We start from the raw sequence: 16093 nt of genomic DNA, 5'->3' as shown, positions 1-16093 counted from the left end.
CCAAGTACATAAAGTTTTTTGATCCCCAACTCATCCCTGCATTCGTCCCAGAAGATACCAAAGAGAATGTATCTTCCATTCAAGTTCAGTGTTGTAGAGATCTTTTCCTCTCTTTAGACATGTATACTGTGTATGATTGTGGAGAATCTATGGCTTTTTGTAACCCTCATTGCTTTGATTCTTTTGGACAGATGAATCTGCAGTAAATATGTATGTACTGCATTCAGGAAACAGCCTTATTTGGATACAGGTAATTGCTGAGTTGCACCTAAAGTAATTTGAAATTACAAATGTGCATTTTGCTGCAGGTCCTTAGGGATTCCAAGGAGCAGAGCCTTTATGTCTATTTTCTTTTGCTGTCATTTAAACCTACTGTCCCTTGATTGAGCACCGTGTTTGTGTGAAGGCTGTCAGTGCCCCTTTCTGCTGTTGCAGACACGGCTGTGAGCAGTTGCAGGGAATTTTACTAAGTGTTGTTTTCTGATGGTCTCCTGGTTGAGAGGAATAACTCGGACTTATTGTTTGTTGTTGCAGGATATACATCATTTCTCACAGAAAAATGTCCTGTCTCTGCAGTTTGAACCAGTCCTGCTATCTACTTCCACGACAAACTTCACAAAAATAGCCTCGTTTACTTGCAAAGGTACTCAGTTAAGAGCTGGGATGGATGCTCCTGTGCTCCGCTGCTATAGCTGGCAGGCTCACTCAGTGTAGTTCCGGCTGCAGGCGAGGCACAGTTTCAAGAACTTGAGTAGGTTTTGTTCCTGTAAACCAAAGCCATTGGTGTGATCTAAAGTGGCTGTGGCTGCTGCCTGTATTTTGCCATGCCTATAGGATTTTGAGTTTCGAGCTTTCCTTGGTAGTGACATGTATGTAGTTCAGTATGTGTGTTCTGTTGCTTTCTTGGGAGTAGAGTCACAGGGCCTCTGTTCTGTTCAGTTTACTTGCTAGAATGTGATGGTGAATGTTCATAGTGAGTTTATATCCAGTTCTATCTAATCCTTGCAGTGTTCTTTAAAAAGAATCCCCGTGGTTCCAATTTCAGGGAAACATACCCAAACTCATTCACATTAAAGAATTTCAATTTGAAGCTACTGTAATTCCAGATGACTGTTAACAACTGGCCAGGAAGAAAACTGGGAACAAAAAGAAGCTGTTTATCTCTGTGCTAGCTTAATGGACACAGCAAAGGCAATTAAAATACACAAACTGTCTCATTTCAGTTCAGGTTTAATGAAAAGAAAGACACTAATTTCACATTTATTTCTCTGTACCCACAGCAGGTACCTCATGTGACAGTGGAATCATGGGTCTGAGGAAAAGAAAAGACAGCCCAGCAATGAAAGCCTGCCTGTCCTCTCCTGTAGTGCAGGGGTAGGTGCACTCTGCCTCCTCCTGAACCCCGGGTTTCCGTTTGCTATTACACGGTTTTGTTTGTTTGTTTGTTTGTTTGTTTACTTGTTTGTTTTTATTGCCGTTTTATTGCCATCTAGCAATGCTTTAAAAGTGTGACTGTTGTTACTGCATGACTTTCTGGACTGGCATCTCCTTGTGTTATCAAAACGGAGAAGAGAGGCTAAATGATTCACTTGGGGAGAGGGCTGGGTTTGAACCAAGTAATCAGAAGAAATTGCTCCTGAGGTATTTCCTGAGTTGTATTTGGATCCTAGTTTTGCCCTGGTCCTGGTCAGGTGACCTCAGCCTTGCCTGCATTGCTCTGTGGGCAAGGCAGTAGGCCGAGGGAGATGCTGTTGACAGTCATTTCCCACAAGGATGTTTTGCAGAAAACATCCTGTCCTCATGTAGAGGCTCCCCAGAGGACAGACAGCTGTGCTGCATGCAGGGCTGGTCACATGCACACCTCTTCTTCACAGGTACTTCAGAATGGATGCCTCTACAGCCCATTTTCACATAGAGAGTCACGAGACTGCAACAGGAGTGTGGTCAATATGGTACCGCAGCCATTTTGACCAGAGCATTATATTAAAAGATGTGTTTGTTTCCAAGGAGACCAAGCACATTTTAAAGGTATACACAGTGCCTTTTCTTCAACCTTTAGCCTAGATTAAGCTTTGTTTAATATCATGCTATGAGTATCTGTAACACCTAATTCTGGTTTTAAAATTTGAAAGCAAATATGGTTTGTTTTTAACATTTTAGAATTGCTTTCAGTTCAGTTGTGACTATCTGTACTTTCCTCTCTCAGAATAAGCAGTGTTTGTGATTAAAATATGTAGTTTGACAAAAGTACTATAAGATTTCTGCTGTGATATTTAAAATACTGTCTATTGATAAATTAACTTTGTTTAAAATAATATTTGATTTGTAACAAATGGAATTTCTAATTTCTAAACTATAGAGCAAATTTAACATTATACTATCATGAGTTCAGGCCTAGTGAGTGCTAGAAAGTAACTTCTCCTGCTTCTTTTCTTTGCAGGTTCTGAGTTTCCGGGGCCCTTTAGTGCTACCCCCAGGCTGTTGGAATATATTTTCTCTGAAGCTTGCTGTTAAAGGCATTGTCCTAAACCTGTTCACCAATGTATTTCTGACGACAAGCACAGGTGCCACTTTTGCAATACCTCTGCAGATTTTCTCGGCCCCAACCAAGGTATTGTGCCCAGTGCCATGTGCTGTAGTGCCATTTAGCAGTCAGAGTTGCCTTGTGTCCCCTGTGCTAAGTTCTTCTTTAAGGCTGTCTTAAGAAATGTAAGATACCACCAAGCCAGTCTTAGATGGTAGACTTGCTTAGATGTGAAATCTTGATTTAGAGAGGTTATTTTTCTCAGGAAGTAGTGATTATTTAATAAAATTCGTCATCATCAGAAGATTGATCAGTTTTCCTTCTCTGTGCTGCTGAGGATCGAGCAAGCACAGGGGCCTGCATTTGCCAGGCAGAGTCTCCTGTCTCCAGGCAGAGTCTCCTGTCTCCAGGCAGTCTCCTGTCTCCAGGCAGAGGCTCCTGTCTCCAGGCAGAGGCTCCTGTCTCCAGGNCAGAGGCTCCTGTCTCCAGGCAGAGGCTCCTGTCTCCAGGAAGAGGCTCCTGTCTCCAGGCAGAGGCTCCTGTCTCCAGGCAGAGGCTCCTGTCTGCAGGCAGAGGCTGCTGTCTCCAGGCAGAGTCTCCTGTCTCCAGGCAGAGTCTCCTGTCTGCAGGCAGAGGCTCCTGTCTCCAGGCAGAGGTTCCTGTCTCCCGTCCCCAAATCTGGAAAATAGCATTTGCTTACCGTAGAAAGTACAGGTGAACTTGTAATACATGTTTGTAGGGACTTCAGTTTAAATCAGTTTATTAGGGGTTTTAAATTGATTTAAGTGGTTCTTAGTTGTTCAGTATAAAGCCTAAAAGGTTCATGAGGGAATTCTTCCTAAAATCTGGGCAAATTGTATTCTATTTAGATTATTTTAAGCATGTCTCATTTTTTTCTTAATGTTTATTTTCATTTAGTTATTGCTTCCTTTGAGCCAAGCTATTCTGTATAACGCTGAGTTCTGATTTTTCACAATGAGACATTCATGCAATCATCGTTATGGTTTTTTTTCTCACTTATTAGTGTTGATGTTTCACAGAAATGCCTCACCCTCAGCTGGGGGTGTTAAGGTAGGACTTGACACACCTATTCAAAAGAAGATGAGGGTCATTCATTTAGTCATATTTTGAGCAGGAGGGATTTCCTAGAAAATATCCATTTCCAATCAAGTGATGCATATACACACAGTGACTGGAGAGGTGAGGCAGGAGCATATGGAAGCAGAAGGTAACACTCTCCAGCTCTAGGGGAGGGGAGCTGCAAGCTAGCAAGACTGGCATGCCCTGTCCAGAGGAGGAGAGGAGAGGTAAAGACAGACAGAGTCCAGACCCACCAGAAATGGGCTGTGTCTAATTCATATGGTAGCTTGGTGTCTTATGGGTCCACCGGTTGTACTTCTAGTCATTGACGGTTGTACAGAAGCCACTGTAAGTTGTTATTGTAGACACTAATGATTGTCCAGAGGTCATGGTAGTTACCTGTGAGGCTCAGCCCAGACACCTCAGAGCTGATAAAGGAAAAAAGAAATTGCTTCTTAGTTGTTTGGCTTCTGGTTAAAGGGGAGTCCATTGAGGTAGAGACCAATGTCTGCTTTGTATTTTAGTGTTTAGGATTTTTATGCTGAGTGTTGTGTTTTAAGTTATTCATATGTTACTTTTCAATCTAGGAAGGGAGTCTGGGTTTTGAAGTGCTAGCACATTGTGGCATGCATTATTTCATGGGAAAATCAAAAACAGGTAAGTGGTTTGCTTTAGGGTCCCTGTAGCACTGCAGTTTGGGGGGGAATGGAAAGCAGTCAGAGAAACTAGCGTTTGGAGAATTAATAATTAATTCTGTTAAAGTGATTGCATCGTACTGGATGCCGAGAGAACGTGGTCATTGACAAGACAGTATGACCTGAAATTGTTGGTAACCCTCCAGACTCAGCCGGGGTCCTCTTTTTCTTATATAGCTTGTGCTTTTGTGAGAGATTACAAAATAATATTGTTTGGTCGTAACGGCCTTATCACCAGGAAAAACTGGGCAGCTGGGATTCTCCTCTGAAAGCTGATAGAAGTAAGACATTGGGAATTCCATCTGCAGTCTTGGGTGATAGGTCTCTATGCATCAGCAGGGGCCAAGTGCGGCCGGAGAACAGAGGCCTGGATAGTGAGTTGGAAGTTGTTCCTGGGTTTTGGTTTATTTTTATTTTTGTATTTTGACTTACTGAGATTTCTGATGTAAGGAGAGTTATAGTATAGACTTAACCTTTGGGAGAACCCCCCTTTTCTCCCCAGCATCCCAGTTAATGAAGACAGGCTAGGGCAGATGTATGGAGGTGAAGTAATCATAGCCCAGTTGATGAAGATGCATTGCAGAGGACCAACCCCCTGGCCTGTGCCCTCTGCTGAGAACCACTGTTTGTCCCTCCACATCTTGGACCTACATAGTACTCTGAAAGATGCAGTGAGCCAACGGTGTTTCCATGGCTGCAGCTGTGCACTTGAGATCCATGATGTGAAAATGCTGCACACATAATTTTGATTTGTTTCAGGCTGTATCATGAACCATGTGTCTTTTATGTTATTGCCTTCACATGATTCGCTTTAGTTTTGTTTTTTTACATGTTCGTTTAATTTGATGTTCTCATGTGTCATTGAGTTAGCAGGGCCTTGGGGGGAAGCAGCAGATGTTACCCTCTCCACTGTCCTTGTAGTTGTGAAGTTTGGCCAGCCCTTGGCATTACTTACTAACTTAATTGTACATTGTAATTAAGGTTTGAATTTGATCTAACTTTTAGAAAACCCTAATTGGGAAAGAAGCCTTTCTCTGGATCGCTTCACCTGGGACGTGGATTCCGAACTTGCAAATAAGCTGTATGAAAGATGGAAGAAATATAAAAGTGGCGATGCTTGCAGGTGCGTTCCTGGTCAGCAGAGGAGTCACCGCTCCACAGCCCAGTATGCTCTAGACTGGGACTGGCCAAGCTGGCAAGCCTCAGACGCTCTGGCAGGGCAGCGCAGCACAGTAGGTCTTCCTCAGCTGTTCCTCAGCCATTTGCTCATCAGCTGTTAAGAATCTGCAGTTTTCTGTATTATTTCTGGGTTTATGCATGTGCACATGGCCACTGACTTTTTTTTTTTTTTTTTCCTTTCCTGAGCTGTTTGAAAATAAGCAGTAAATGTCCTCCTTGAGCCCTCAGTTCTGTTCTGGGAAAGTCTCTCTAGCCACCACACTGAGGATCTCGGGACTCCATTAGAAAAGGACCGGAGAGTACTCTTATGTAATGTTACCACTGCAGCCAGAAGTTGGACAATAATCTATCATATGTAGTTCATACTAAAAGTCCCCTATAAAACCTGTTGCAGGACCTGTTGTCTTCTCCCCACCCCGTATTTCCTTTGTTTTAATTCAGGATCATGCAGGGTTACACCTTCTTGTTTTATTTCTGTACCTTATAGAATAGAGCCACATCTGTCTTCAGTTTTTATCATTTTGACAAACTTTTGAATCTAGGCCAGTTGTTTTATAGAAAATCCCATACTGTGGGGTTTCTCAAGTTTACATCTATTTTGACAAGACTACTGAGTCCCTGCTGATGTGTGGCTATGACTGTGTCACACTGGGAAGCTAAAACAGATGTCATTCTGTCCAGTGGCTCGTTGGCATTGTTAAGTTACATCGTTTGCTCTAGGTAGTGCATTTGGCAATTCAGTAGTCTATCATATAAACACGCTGATCCCTAAGACCGCATCGTGGCTGTAGTGTTCATGGACAAGCTATGTGTCAGTAGATAGTGACTGAAGTGGGAAGGCTGAGGATTAGTTCATGTGGGCCCCCTTTGTTACCACATACTATGCTCTTAAAGCTACCTTTGAGCATCACCATAGTTTCCAATTTATGTGTACTTTATTTCTGTCATCATTTGTCAGTTTGTGAGTGGGATGTATGTGTGAGAGTATGTGTGTACATACTGTGTACACCTGTTCACATATGCAGAAGCCTGAGGAAGATGTGGTAGGTAGTGACTTCTGTCTCCCCACCTTTTCCCCTTGAGACAATCTCTCACTGAACTTGGAGCTCATCGTTTTTTGGTACTCGGAGCCCCAGGTGTGCTTGTGCAATGCCCAGCAGCTTCTGTGGCTGCCGAGAATCCAAACTCAGTCCCTCACACTCAGCATGCACTCTTGCTGAACCTGCTCCCCTGCCCCATCATTATTAGTTTTGATGATGAATTCCAAGTTCACTGTAGCTGTCCTTCAGGGTAGCTTGTGTGTCTCTGATGTGGTGCCAAAATAGCAGCCATTCTCTGAACACTTGCTTGCTTTCCAGTAAAACAGGTTTTTCTGTTTGAGTGTGTGTGCTTATGTGTGCTTGTGTATGTGTTTAATGTCAGACATTGTACCTGGGGCACTGATATGTAGAACATGTGCTCAGCTCCGGATGATATCACCAAGCCTCTAGGATCAGTTGTACATTCTGTCTTCCCAAGCCTCTAGGATCAGTTGTACATTCTGTCTTCCCAAATTCTACCAAAAGCAGTTTCCCAAGAGTTCTGTTCCTTATAGGGGGTATTTAGCATTTCCTTCTTCCTCTTCCCCCTAAATGTTGAGGTGGTTTTTCATAAGCACTTATTATTACTATTCTTTTTTCTTTGTCAATTACACAGAAGAAATGTTTTGGGAATGGCTCAGTTTGCATGTACAAAGAAATCCAAGGAGACAGAGCCCTTTGTCTCCTTTTTGCCTCGTGTGGTCCCGGAACCCAACCTTGTGTTGAACTTCAGTGCCACCGCCCTCAGGAACAGTGTGGTAAGGATAGTGCGGCTGGGTGCTTTTGTCAGTGATGCCAAGCCTGTGGCTTTCAGGTTCCTATACCTGGAGGTTTGTTTTAGAAGAAATTAATTGAAAATCACACATGAACACCAGTAGGACACTGAATAGGGATGTCACAGGGACAAGAGGCGGAACTAAGTTCACAACCCTTGAACAAAGAGATGTTAATTGGATATGAACTTTGTAAGACAGTGTCTGAGATGAGTGAGTATTCAACAGCTGGAAGACTCTTGGTCTACACCAGCTGAAATAGGTTTCTGTGTCACGCAGAGATGCCGAGCCAAAGGAAATCTAGAGGGAGCCAGGTTGCTCTGTGATGCCACGTGGGTTGTTGAGTCATCTTTAGTGTGTTGGCTTTCCTCCCTCATGGGCTTGTGTCTCCTAGTCTGGGTGACAGGACAAGACAAAGGAGACCACACGAGGACAGTGCATACTAAGTCACAGTTCACACTGCCTTTGTGCTTACTGAGGCTTCTTTGCTGCGATGCCCAACTGCCCCTTACAGGATTCATTACTTGCTTATGTTTATTTATTTAACTGTGCGTGCATGAGTGTCCAGTAGACATCAGAGGACGACTTTCAGGAGTGAATTGTCTTTTCACCATGTGATATTAAACTTACTGTATGAGGCTTGATGGCAAGCATCTTTACCCCAAGAGTCCTCAGTGTTTAATGTGCCACACTTTACTGGTCATTCCTCCTCTCTGACAAATGTGTGACTTGGTGAGCCGCTCACTGACTTAGACATTGGGCTGTCGTCCTCTGACTGACTGTGTGCTCTTTTGGCAGGAATATTTTAGAGACTGCTATGTTCTTTGCTCTGTTAACCCTTCTCTCCTCACATCTAGGTAAAGTACTTTGTGGTGAGGAACCCGTCTCCCCAGCCTGTCTCCCTGCAGTTGCTGCCCCTCTCCCTATACCCGAGACCTGAAGCCGCAGTGCGCCTGCTCCACACATGGTAGGCAGCTCCCCGAGCAGGCCTTTGGGAATCACTGCTAAGACTCAGTTTCTCTCATGCTGTGTGGTGGCACAGTGTGAGCCCATCGACCTAGGTACCTGGGAGCCTAGTCTCTTGAGGCGTGTGGCATTGTTTTGTGTGGCACCTTCTTTGTCACTGTGCCCGGCCTATCATTCGATGGAATATTCTCTTCTTGAACTAAAGACACTATCACAAATTTTCATATATACTTCTGAATTTGAGAACCTTTTAAATTAAGATGATCTTTGGAAGCACGGGAAGTGAGTTTACAGACAGGTACAGGGTTACCTGCCTATAATTCTACTATTTTAAGAGGTGAGACAGGAGGTACATGAGTGTGAGACTAGCTTGGACAACAAAGTGGTTCACCTATCTGAAGAACAAGCAGTGAGCTGAGTACAGTGGTTACAGGGTGAGATGGCGAAGCATGGACTCTGCCTGCAACACCACTAGAGTGGAGTTGTAGGTGTGTTTGGGGTGTTCCTCCTCTTGGTTAGGAAAGTGGGTGGCAATCTTGATCTTGGGGTTTCTCAGCTGTTGCCCTGTTGACACTTCATCACATTTGCTGCCTTTTAGAGGAAGCAGGGACCAAACAGTACTAGAGGTCCTTCCGTACTTTCGATGGTTTCTGCTCACTTGGAGCCAGCCAGGCTTCCCCAGCTGTGTTAACCAGTATGTCCAGATACTGCCAGTTCCCACAGGCATGAAGCTGCCATTGGTTGAGAGCCACTCACTCTCCTAGTAAAGCCAAGTGGATGCAACAGCACTGTTTTCTATGTAGATCTCTGTGGGGTTTTTGTATTCTGGGCTGCCTATGTCATGCATTGAGCAATACTTACTTGGCCCTTACAGCTTCAAGTAGGTGTGGAGAGGGCTGAGGTAGATCGGCTGTAGGATGAGGTCAAGTGTGGGAGTAAGCAGGTGGTGAGCTCATATGTGTTACTCTGTTGCTGACCTCAATGCTGGTTTGAACACTGGAGTTTTTGGTTTTGTTTGTAGGTTTGGCACAGATATGCAGATGGTTAATCTCTCAACTGGTGAATTCCAGCTCACAAAAGCTTGCCCTTACCAGGTAGGAGGAGATTTTCAGACATTGCATACACTGACTTGCTAGCTGCAGAAACAGTTGGCCTTAGCACTGTGCTCTGGTGTCTGTGTATTTTAGGTTGGCTCTTATCTTCCTTCTCTGAGCATGAAGCATATGCAGCAGGGTTTGTTTGTTTTTAATTACATGGTGCTATAGGATTAGTTTAGCCTGTGCATCATTTTAATGTGATGGATTAGATTCATGCACAAGAAGAAAGACCAACTGAATCACAACTATGTGAAAACAAAACAAAATACAACTAATAATCTAAGAATTAATTTCTAAATCTCTTAGAATCCCTTAGCATTCCTTTTTAGTGCATTATAAGGAAAAAGGAGATACATTTTTAAAATGTTCTTACTGTGCACCCAGTATGGTAATACACACCTTTAATCCCAGCACTTGAAAGGCCGATCTCTGCAAGTTCAAGGCCAGCCTGGTGTATACATAGTGAGTTCTAGGACAACCAAGGCTATCTTGTCTGAAAAAAGCAAGCAAACAAACAAAAAGTTTTCACATGTCTTGATTGCAATAATCACCAGGTTCCTGTGATACTCAGGTCCTTCGTTTAAAAAGGTTTCTTTAAATTTCTTAGGGTTTAGGCAGCCTTGATGCCTTTTCTAGACAATAGGAACAGGAATCAGATGTCACGGTGAAGTTGTGATGCCAGTGGCCACAGCAGCATCATTTCTTAGCCTCCATTCAGTAGTGGAGGATACATCTTGTGTGTTCAGAACCAAAGTTAAAGTGACTAGGAGAAGAATGTGCACAACCACACACAGGGTCTCCACTCGAGTCCCTCTAAAACTACACTGATACAGCATATGGGGAAGAGTGGGAGGGAAGCCGCAGACAGCCTGGAGATTCAACTGGAGCCACTCAGAGAGGCCTTCAATGCACTGGCAGAAGAGACTGACAGGAAGGAACCAAGCATTTCTTAGCTCTGGTGGGGCAGAGCCCTGTGCCGGGGTGCAGGGGTCTCTTGTTCTCCATGGCTCCCCTGCTTCTCCTTCCCAGGGAGTGTCCAGGGGGATGGGGATAATTAGTTCAGAATACGAGAAAGGCTTTGCCTACTTCTAGTTAGTCATTTGTAACTTGAAATTGAAAAAAATGCAATTTATTTTATGTCTTAATTATTTTGTCCAGATTTGACCATATTGAGTATCTCATGTAGATAATGGTTGTGTTGGCTACTAGAGATTTTTTTTCCCTCCTAAGAAATAACCTTTCTGATGAGGGTTGGGGGGAGTAATCTTTGTTAACTTATTGCATTAACCAAAACAAAAAATAAAAAAAAACAAACAACTGAAATTTTAATTGGAAATTGTTAAAACTCTTTCATGAGGCTGGGGAGATGGCTTAGTTAAGAGCACTCGGCGCCTCTTGCAGAGAACCCAGGCTTAGTTCCTAGGAGCTCCGTGGTAGCTCACATTGCCTATAAGTGCAGTCCAAGGGGTTTCCGTGGCTTTACCTGATCTCCCTAGGCGCTCGTACATATGTGGTGCATGTACATACAAGAGGACAAACGTAGATGCACATAAATAAAAGTAATATTTTAAAAAACAAAGCTATTTTTATATTAAAAGTGGGAGTTTGACATAATTTTGTTGACTTGCTTGTGGAAGAGTATTGCCTTTTGTTAAGATGTGAGGAGCTAGCGGGCAGGGGTGGTGCACGCCTTTAATCCCAGCACTTAGGAGGCAGAGACAGGTGGATTTCTGAGTTCAAGGCCAGCCTGGTCTACAGAGTGAGTTCCAGGACAGCCAAGGCTATACAGAGAAACCCTGTCTCAAAAAACCAAAAATGTGGGGAGCTGGCTAGTGCGGGCTAGACTCTTGTCTACCTTTGTGATTTGGAGCAGCTGTTTCACCCCATCTTTGACCTTCATAACAAAATTTAAATATTCAATAAGGCTTATAAAATAGATTGCCTGGTGTTTATGTGAGTTAAATAATCCAGTACCTGGCATAGAAGAACACTTAACAGGCTGCTGCTGTTGCTGCTGCTGCTGCTGCTGCTGCTGCTATTATTATTACAGATTTAATACTGAAGATTGGCAGTGTTTTTTGTTCACTGTTTACATTTATAAAGCAAGCTTTTGTCTCTCAGGGTTTATAATTTTACTAGATGGACCCAGGTCCATCACCATTTGTTCCCCAATGGCAGCAGGCTTGAAGGGTAGAGCGGCAGAGAGAACGTTACCATGCAGACTGTAGTATATTAGATCTGTTGACCCAATCACTGTTCATGAACTGGACAAGCAGCAGAAAAACTTCATAAAACAGTTAACACTATTGATTCAGATTCAGAGGAACACTAGAGGAGAAAGGCAAATGTGAATAAAGGTGGTCTCTCTCCTAACTAGAGAATCTAGTTCCTGCAGATTGTTCCTATAAAACATAAATTCACTATTAAAGACAATCTATGCTTGTCTGATGTGGGACGGGGGAGTCTTGTTCAATTGCTGTAGAATTAAGCAGAGAAAGTCTGTTTTCTGATTACTGTTACATAGTCAAGGGATTTGGTATAGAAGGCTTCTAACTCCAACTTCTATCTAAGCCAGGAGGCAAATCCACTTGGCAGTGTCCTGCCAGATTGTTCTGCAGTTGTCAAATTTTCTCAGATAAGGTGTAGGAAACATGTGTCAGCTTGAACACTTCAGAACACACAAGTTCAGCTAGGTTGAGAGAACGCGTGGAGCTCAGCGGCATAGCCCTTGTCTAGCAGGTAGATGGCCTTGAATCCCATCCCCAGCACAAGTACAAGCAGCGGGAAGAAAATCCGTTGGTGAGGATGGAGTGAAACCCACTCTGCGGGTTTGAGATGTGTAATGGTGTCCTCTGTGACCTGCAGGGCGAACCTTCTGAAGAGTCCAGTTTGGGTGCTCTTCACGTGCACTTGCAGCCTTTGGAAACGAGAAGGGTTGGTGTTGTGTTCACACCAGCAGATTATGGAAAAGTCACCTCCCTCATCCTGATCAGGTAGGTGTGCCTCTTTCTCACTGAGCGTTGATACTTCTCTGAGTGTAGTGATGGGACTGTGTGGTAGGTTAGGAAGAGGTGGGGGCTAGAGAGAGGGACCCTCGCTTAATCCTTGGACTTTAGTTATGTCCCTCCCCTAGTAAGCTAGCGTCTCCAGAAGGGAGCATATTTCACTCAGCCCCCAGTCTGATATATTCCCAGAACAGTCCCACCCACAGGCACACACACATTTACTTCTTTGTCTTTAGCAATGTAGAAAATTGCAACACTGCCTGCTGTGGACCTCCCATGAGTAGATTTGGACTGCCCGCCTCTAGGCTCCGTAGCCCCAAGGACAGTGGGAAAAGTGCCTCATTGGGCAGGCCCACTGGCTCGGTTCTTTTTTTTCTTGGATGACAGTTACTACTTGCTGCCTTAAGCAGGACAACTGCGTTCATTCTTACTTTTCCATCCTAGGTAGTCTTTATGAGAGTCTTGCAAAGGTTACACTATAGACCTGAGTTGAAGTTCTCTGCAGTGGTGAGCCTAACCCAAATGTAACTTAGGATAAGTAACACTTTAGTTTCTTTTCAGTGACTTTTCTAGGATCACACCAGTTGCCCAAAGTTTATTGGAGGCTTCCTGTAGTATACCAGTGAAAATTCTGCAGCTGAATGAGACTAAAAAGAACATATGCTAAAGTAAAGACCAGAGTATTTGTGCTCATAAGCTCTGACCCAAGAGACTCCCCAACTTCTGTGGAGTCGCATGCTTCATTTAAAACCTATTTCTGAAGATCGGGTTCAGTCAGCATATGAGTAAACTTTGCTTACCTCGACTTTAATGTTAAGGTTTTTATAGTTCTTTTACTTTTGATGCTTTCTTTATTGATAGAATATTTTCTATAAGGCAGCCACTTATTAAAGGCTTTTATGTTGTTAACCAAACTTCAGAGCTATAAACCTATTTTGGAGCATTTTGCATAATTTGATGTATAGATAACTTCCCTCTGCTTCTGTGGCCATCGTGGTGCTGGGAATTCAGACTTGTGTGTATCCCTTAAACTGTCCACATGCCATTTCATCTTTAGCAAGCATGGTGTCCATTAACAAAATGATAAGTACCAGTCTGTAACCCTGCATCATTAAGAAGCTGACTAGCTAGATGTAAGCTGTGTTGTGATTTTTGGAGTATCTATTTCTAGGGTCATCCCATAAGGCAATATTTCTTCTGAAATACAATCACTATGAAAATGTCTTAATTCATTTAATTAGTTTTATTATTTTGTCAAGTTTGCATCTGGGTCAACCGCTCCATTTCGTGTCTTGGTGAATGGCCTTCACCACAGTGCCAGTTTGTTAGAAAACTGAACTGGCTTTGGTGAAGGGCGGTTGGAGGGTGATGTCACTCACCCCTTCTGCTACCAGTTGGCATCTTAGTCTGTGAGAGGCAAGGGATGCCACACTTGGAAGAGATTGTTGCTGGCTGGGAGTAGTGCTGGGCCAGGTGAGTTTCTCTGTTGACTTCGGTCTGGGGTGATGTCGCTGTGTTTCCCTTCCCTGTAGGAATAACTTGACTGTCGTTGACATGGTTGGTGTGGAAGGATTTGGAGCACAAGAGCTCTTGAAAGTGGGGGGAAGACTTCCTGGTGCAGGAGGCTCTCTCCGATTTAAGGTGCCTGAGTCCACCCTGATGGATTGTCATCGACGTGAGTTCACAGGCTTGGCACTGCAGCACAGGCTTCCTCATTCATTGAATAACTTAGAGTTCTCTTGAGTGATTGAACGAGTTAGATTGTGTTAATAACTTGACAGTTACATTTTAAGTTGTTTGACTCTTTCCCAAAACTCCCAATATAAAATATGCTTTCATTTATTTCCAGAGGTTTGATATCATATCTGTACTGTGTCTAGTTAACTGTGATGTTAAAGCAAAAGTGTGTGTAAACCCTGGGATGGTGGCATACAGCTGTAATCCCAGGACCTGGGCAGTAGAGGCAGGAAGTTCAGAAGTTTAAGGCCATCTCTGGCTACTACATAGCAAGTTTGAGGCCAGCCTGGGATAGGTGAGACCCTGTCTCTTACCTCATCCCTGGTTCAATGTAAGTGAAAGTTCCAGGGTCTCAGGTACATGATAGATACATTGTAGTAAATCAAACTCTTAGGCGCTTGGGAGAATAAACCATTCAAGTATCATGTGAGAAGTATCTAGACTTCTGTATCTTTATTGTTTCCTCCTTGTATAGCAAAATCTAGAGATGATAGAATAAGAAAGGATTCTACAAACAAGGTAGAAATCAGCCTTTTAGCTGTGTTCAGCTTTTCATACTTTCTTAATGTTTTGATTCGGTAAATTATTAAAGTTAGTTTTGAAGTTTATGTCTACTAACTAAAATACCTTGTTCCTCACTAGAACTGAAAGACAGCAAGCAGATTTTATCTATTACAAAGAACTTCAAAGTTGAGAATATTGGACCTCTTCCCATAACTGTGACGTCCTTGAAAATCAATGGGTATAACTGCCAGGGTTATGGATTTGAAGTGCTAGATTGCCATCCGTTTTCGCTGAGCCCAAACACATCCCGAGATATCAGTATCGTGTAAGTGCTGGGCTTCAGTTCACGGTGCTCCACTGGGGAGATACCCAGCCCATTAGTAAGACTTCTTAGGCTGCCGTATGAATATTTGGGTTTTTTAATTTTTAAAAAATAATTTTTGTGTGGGTGTTTTGTCTGCATGTGTGTCTGTGCCCTCGAGTGAGTGCTTGGTGCCTACAGAGGCTAGAAGAAGGTATGTGATTCACCGGAACTAGAGTTGGACAGTTGTGAGCTGCCATGAGGGGGCTGGGGAATGCAACCCAGGTCCTCTGGAAGAGCAGCCAGTGCTGTTAACCACTGAGCCATCTCCCCAGTCCTGAGTATTGTCTCCTCAGCCTCTGATGGCTTCTATTCTTATTCTGCTTTGCAGTGAGAGTTAAAACCAATAAATACTCCTAACAATGGGCCATTCGCCCCTGAAATCAGTAAATAATGGAACCACTTTTCTTTAGGTTTACTCCGGACTTTACCTCTTCCTGGGTCATCCGCGAGCTGACGCTGGTCACTGCAGCAGACCTGGAATTCCACTTCACACTCAACGTGACCCTCCCTCACCACATGCTGCCCTTGTGTGCGGAGGTGGTTCCAGGTCCCAGCTGGGAGGAGTCCTTTTGGAGGCTCACTGTCTTCTTTGTCAGGTAAAGGACGACCTTTCCACCCTCCTTCTCAGGCACAGTAGTAAAGTCATGCTACAGACTTACCTGGGAACACAAAGTGCCAAGTGTAAGATTGCACAGGCAATCTTATTGCTTTGAGTCCTCTGGCATCTGAGAGACAGACAGTAATGGGAACTGTAGTAAGAGTTTAGGAGCTGCCTGGGAGGGCTGTAGGATCTGGCGTGTAGTTCATGGTTGTGTTCCACATGCATTCTTGCAGCCACAGGCAGAGCTGAGAGCTGATAGTCTCACTAGCTCTGCCCGGTCACTATTAGACATTACAAGACCACAATGATCCCTTAACAGTAACTTTATTTGGAAAATACTTTGAAACATTGAATTGTCATATCAACCTTATGAATTTGCACATTTAAAAGAAAAAAACTGAGCCAGACAGTGGTGGCGCATGCCTTTAATCCCAGCATTTGAGAGACAGAGGCAGGTGGATTTCTGAGTTCAAGGCCAGCCTGGTCTAC

The 16093-nt window shown here is 43.6% G+C and overlaps 1 protein-coding gene across 5 annotated transcripts in view; it reads left to right on the top strand.

Annotated features, from left to right (window-relative positions):
- The window catches only part of Tmem131l (transmembrane 131 like), a 136459-nt gene that overhangs the window by 94065 nt on the left and 26301 nt on the right, over nucleotides 1-16093 (top strand). For all 5 annotated transcript variants that reach the window (XM_029537465.1, XM_021195896.2, XM_029537463.1 and 2 more), the window contains exons 10-23: nucleotides 192-250; nucleotides 535-643; nucleotides 1281-1374; nucleotides 1875-2028; nucleotides 2441-2611; nucleotides 4192-4261; nucleotides 5305-5422; nucleotides 7174-7315; nucleotides 8188-8297; nucleotides 9318-9390; nucleotides 12259-12386; nucleotides 13931-14073; nucleotides 14778-14964; nucleotides 15414-15599. In XM_029537465.1, the coding sequence (XP_029393325.1) occupies nucleotides 192-250; nucleotides 535-643; nucleotides 1281-1374; nucleotides 1875-2028; nucleotides 2441-2611; nucleotides 4192-4261; nucleotides 5305-5422; nucleotides 7174-7315; nucleotides 8188-8297; nucleotides 9318-9390; nucleotides 12259-12386; nucleotides 13931-14073; nucleotides 14778-14964; nucleotides 15414-15599 (1744 nt within the window). The remainder of the gene's footprint in view (nucleotides 1-191; nucleotides 251-534; nucleotides 644-1280; nucleotides 1375-1874; nucleotides 2029-2440; nucleotides 2612-4191; nucleotides 4262-5304; nucleotides 5423-7173; nucleotides 7316-8187; nucleotides 8298-9317; nucleotides 9391-12258; nucleotides 12387-13930; nucleotides 14074-14777; nucleotides 14965-15413; nucleotides 15600-16093) is intronic.

The sequence above is a fragment of the Mus pahari genome, chromosome 4 (assembly GCF_900095145.1).
Source record: "Mus pahari chromosome 4, PAHARI_EIJ_v1.1, whole genome shotgun sequence".
NCBI classification, from domain to species: Eukaryota; Metazoa; Chordata; class Mammalia; order Rodentia; family Muridae; genus Mus; species Mus pahari.
This window is presented reverse-complemented; position numbering and strand designations above follow the sequence as displayed.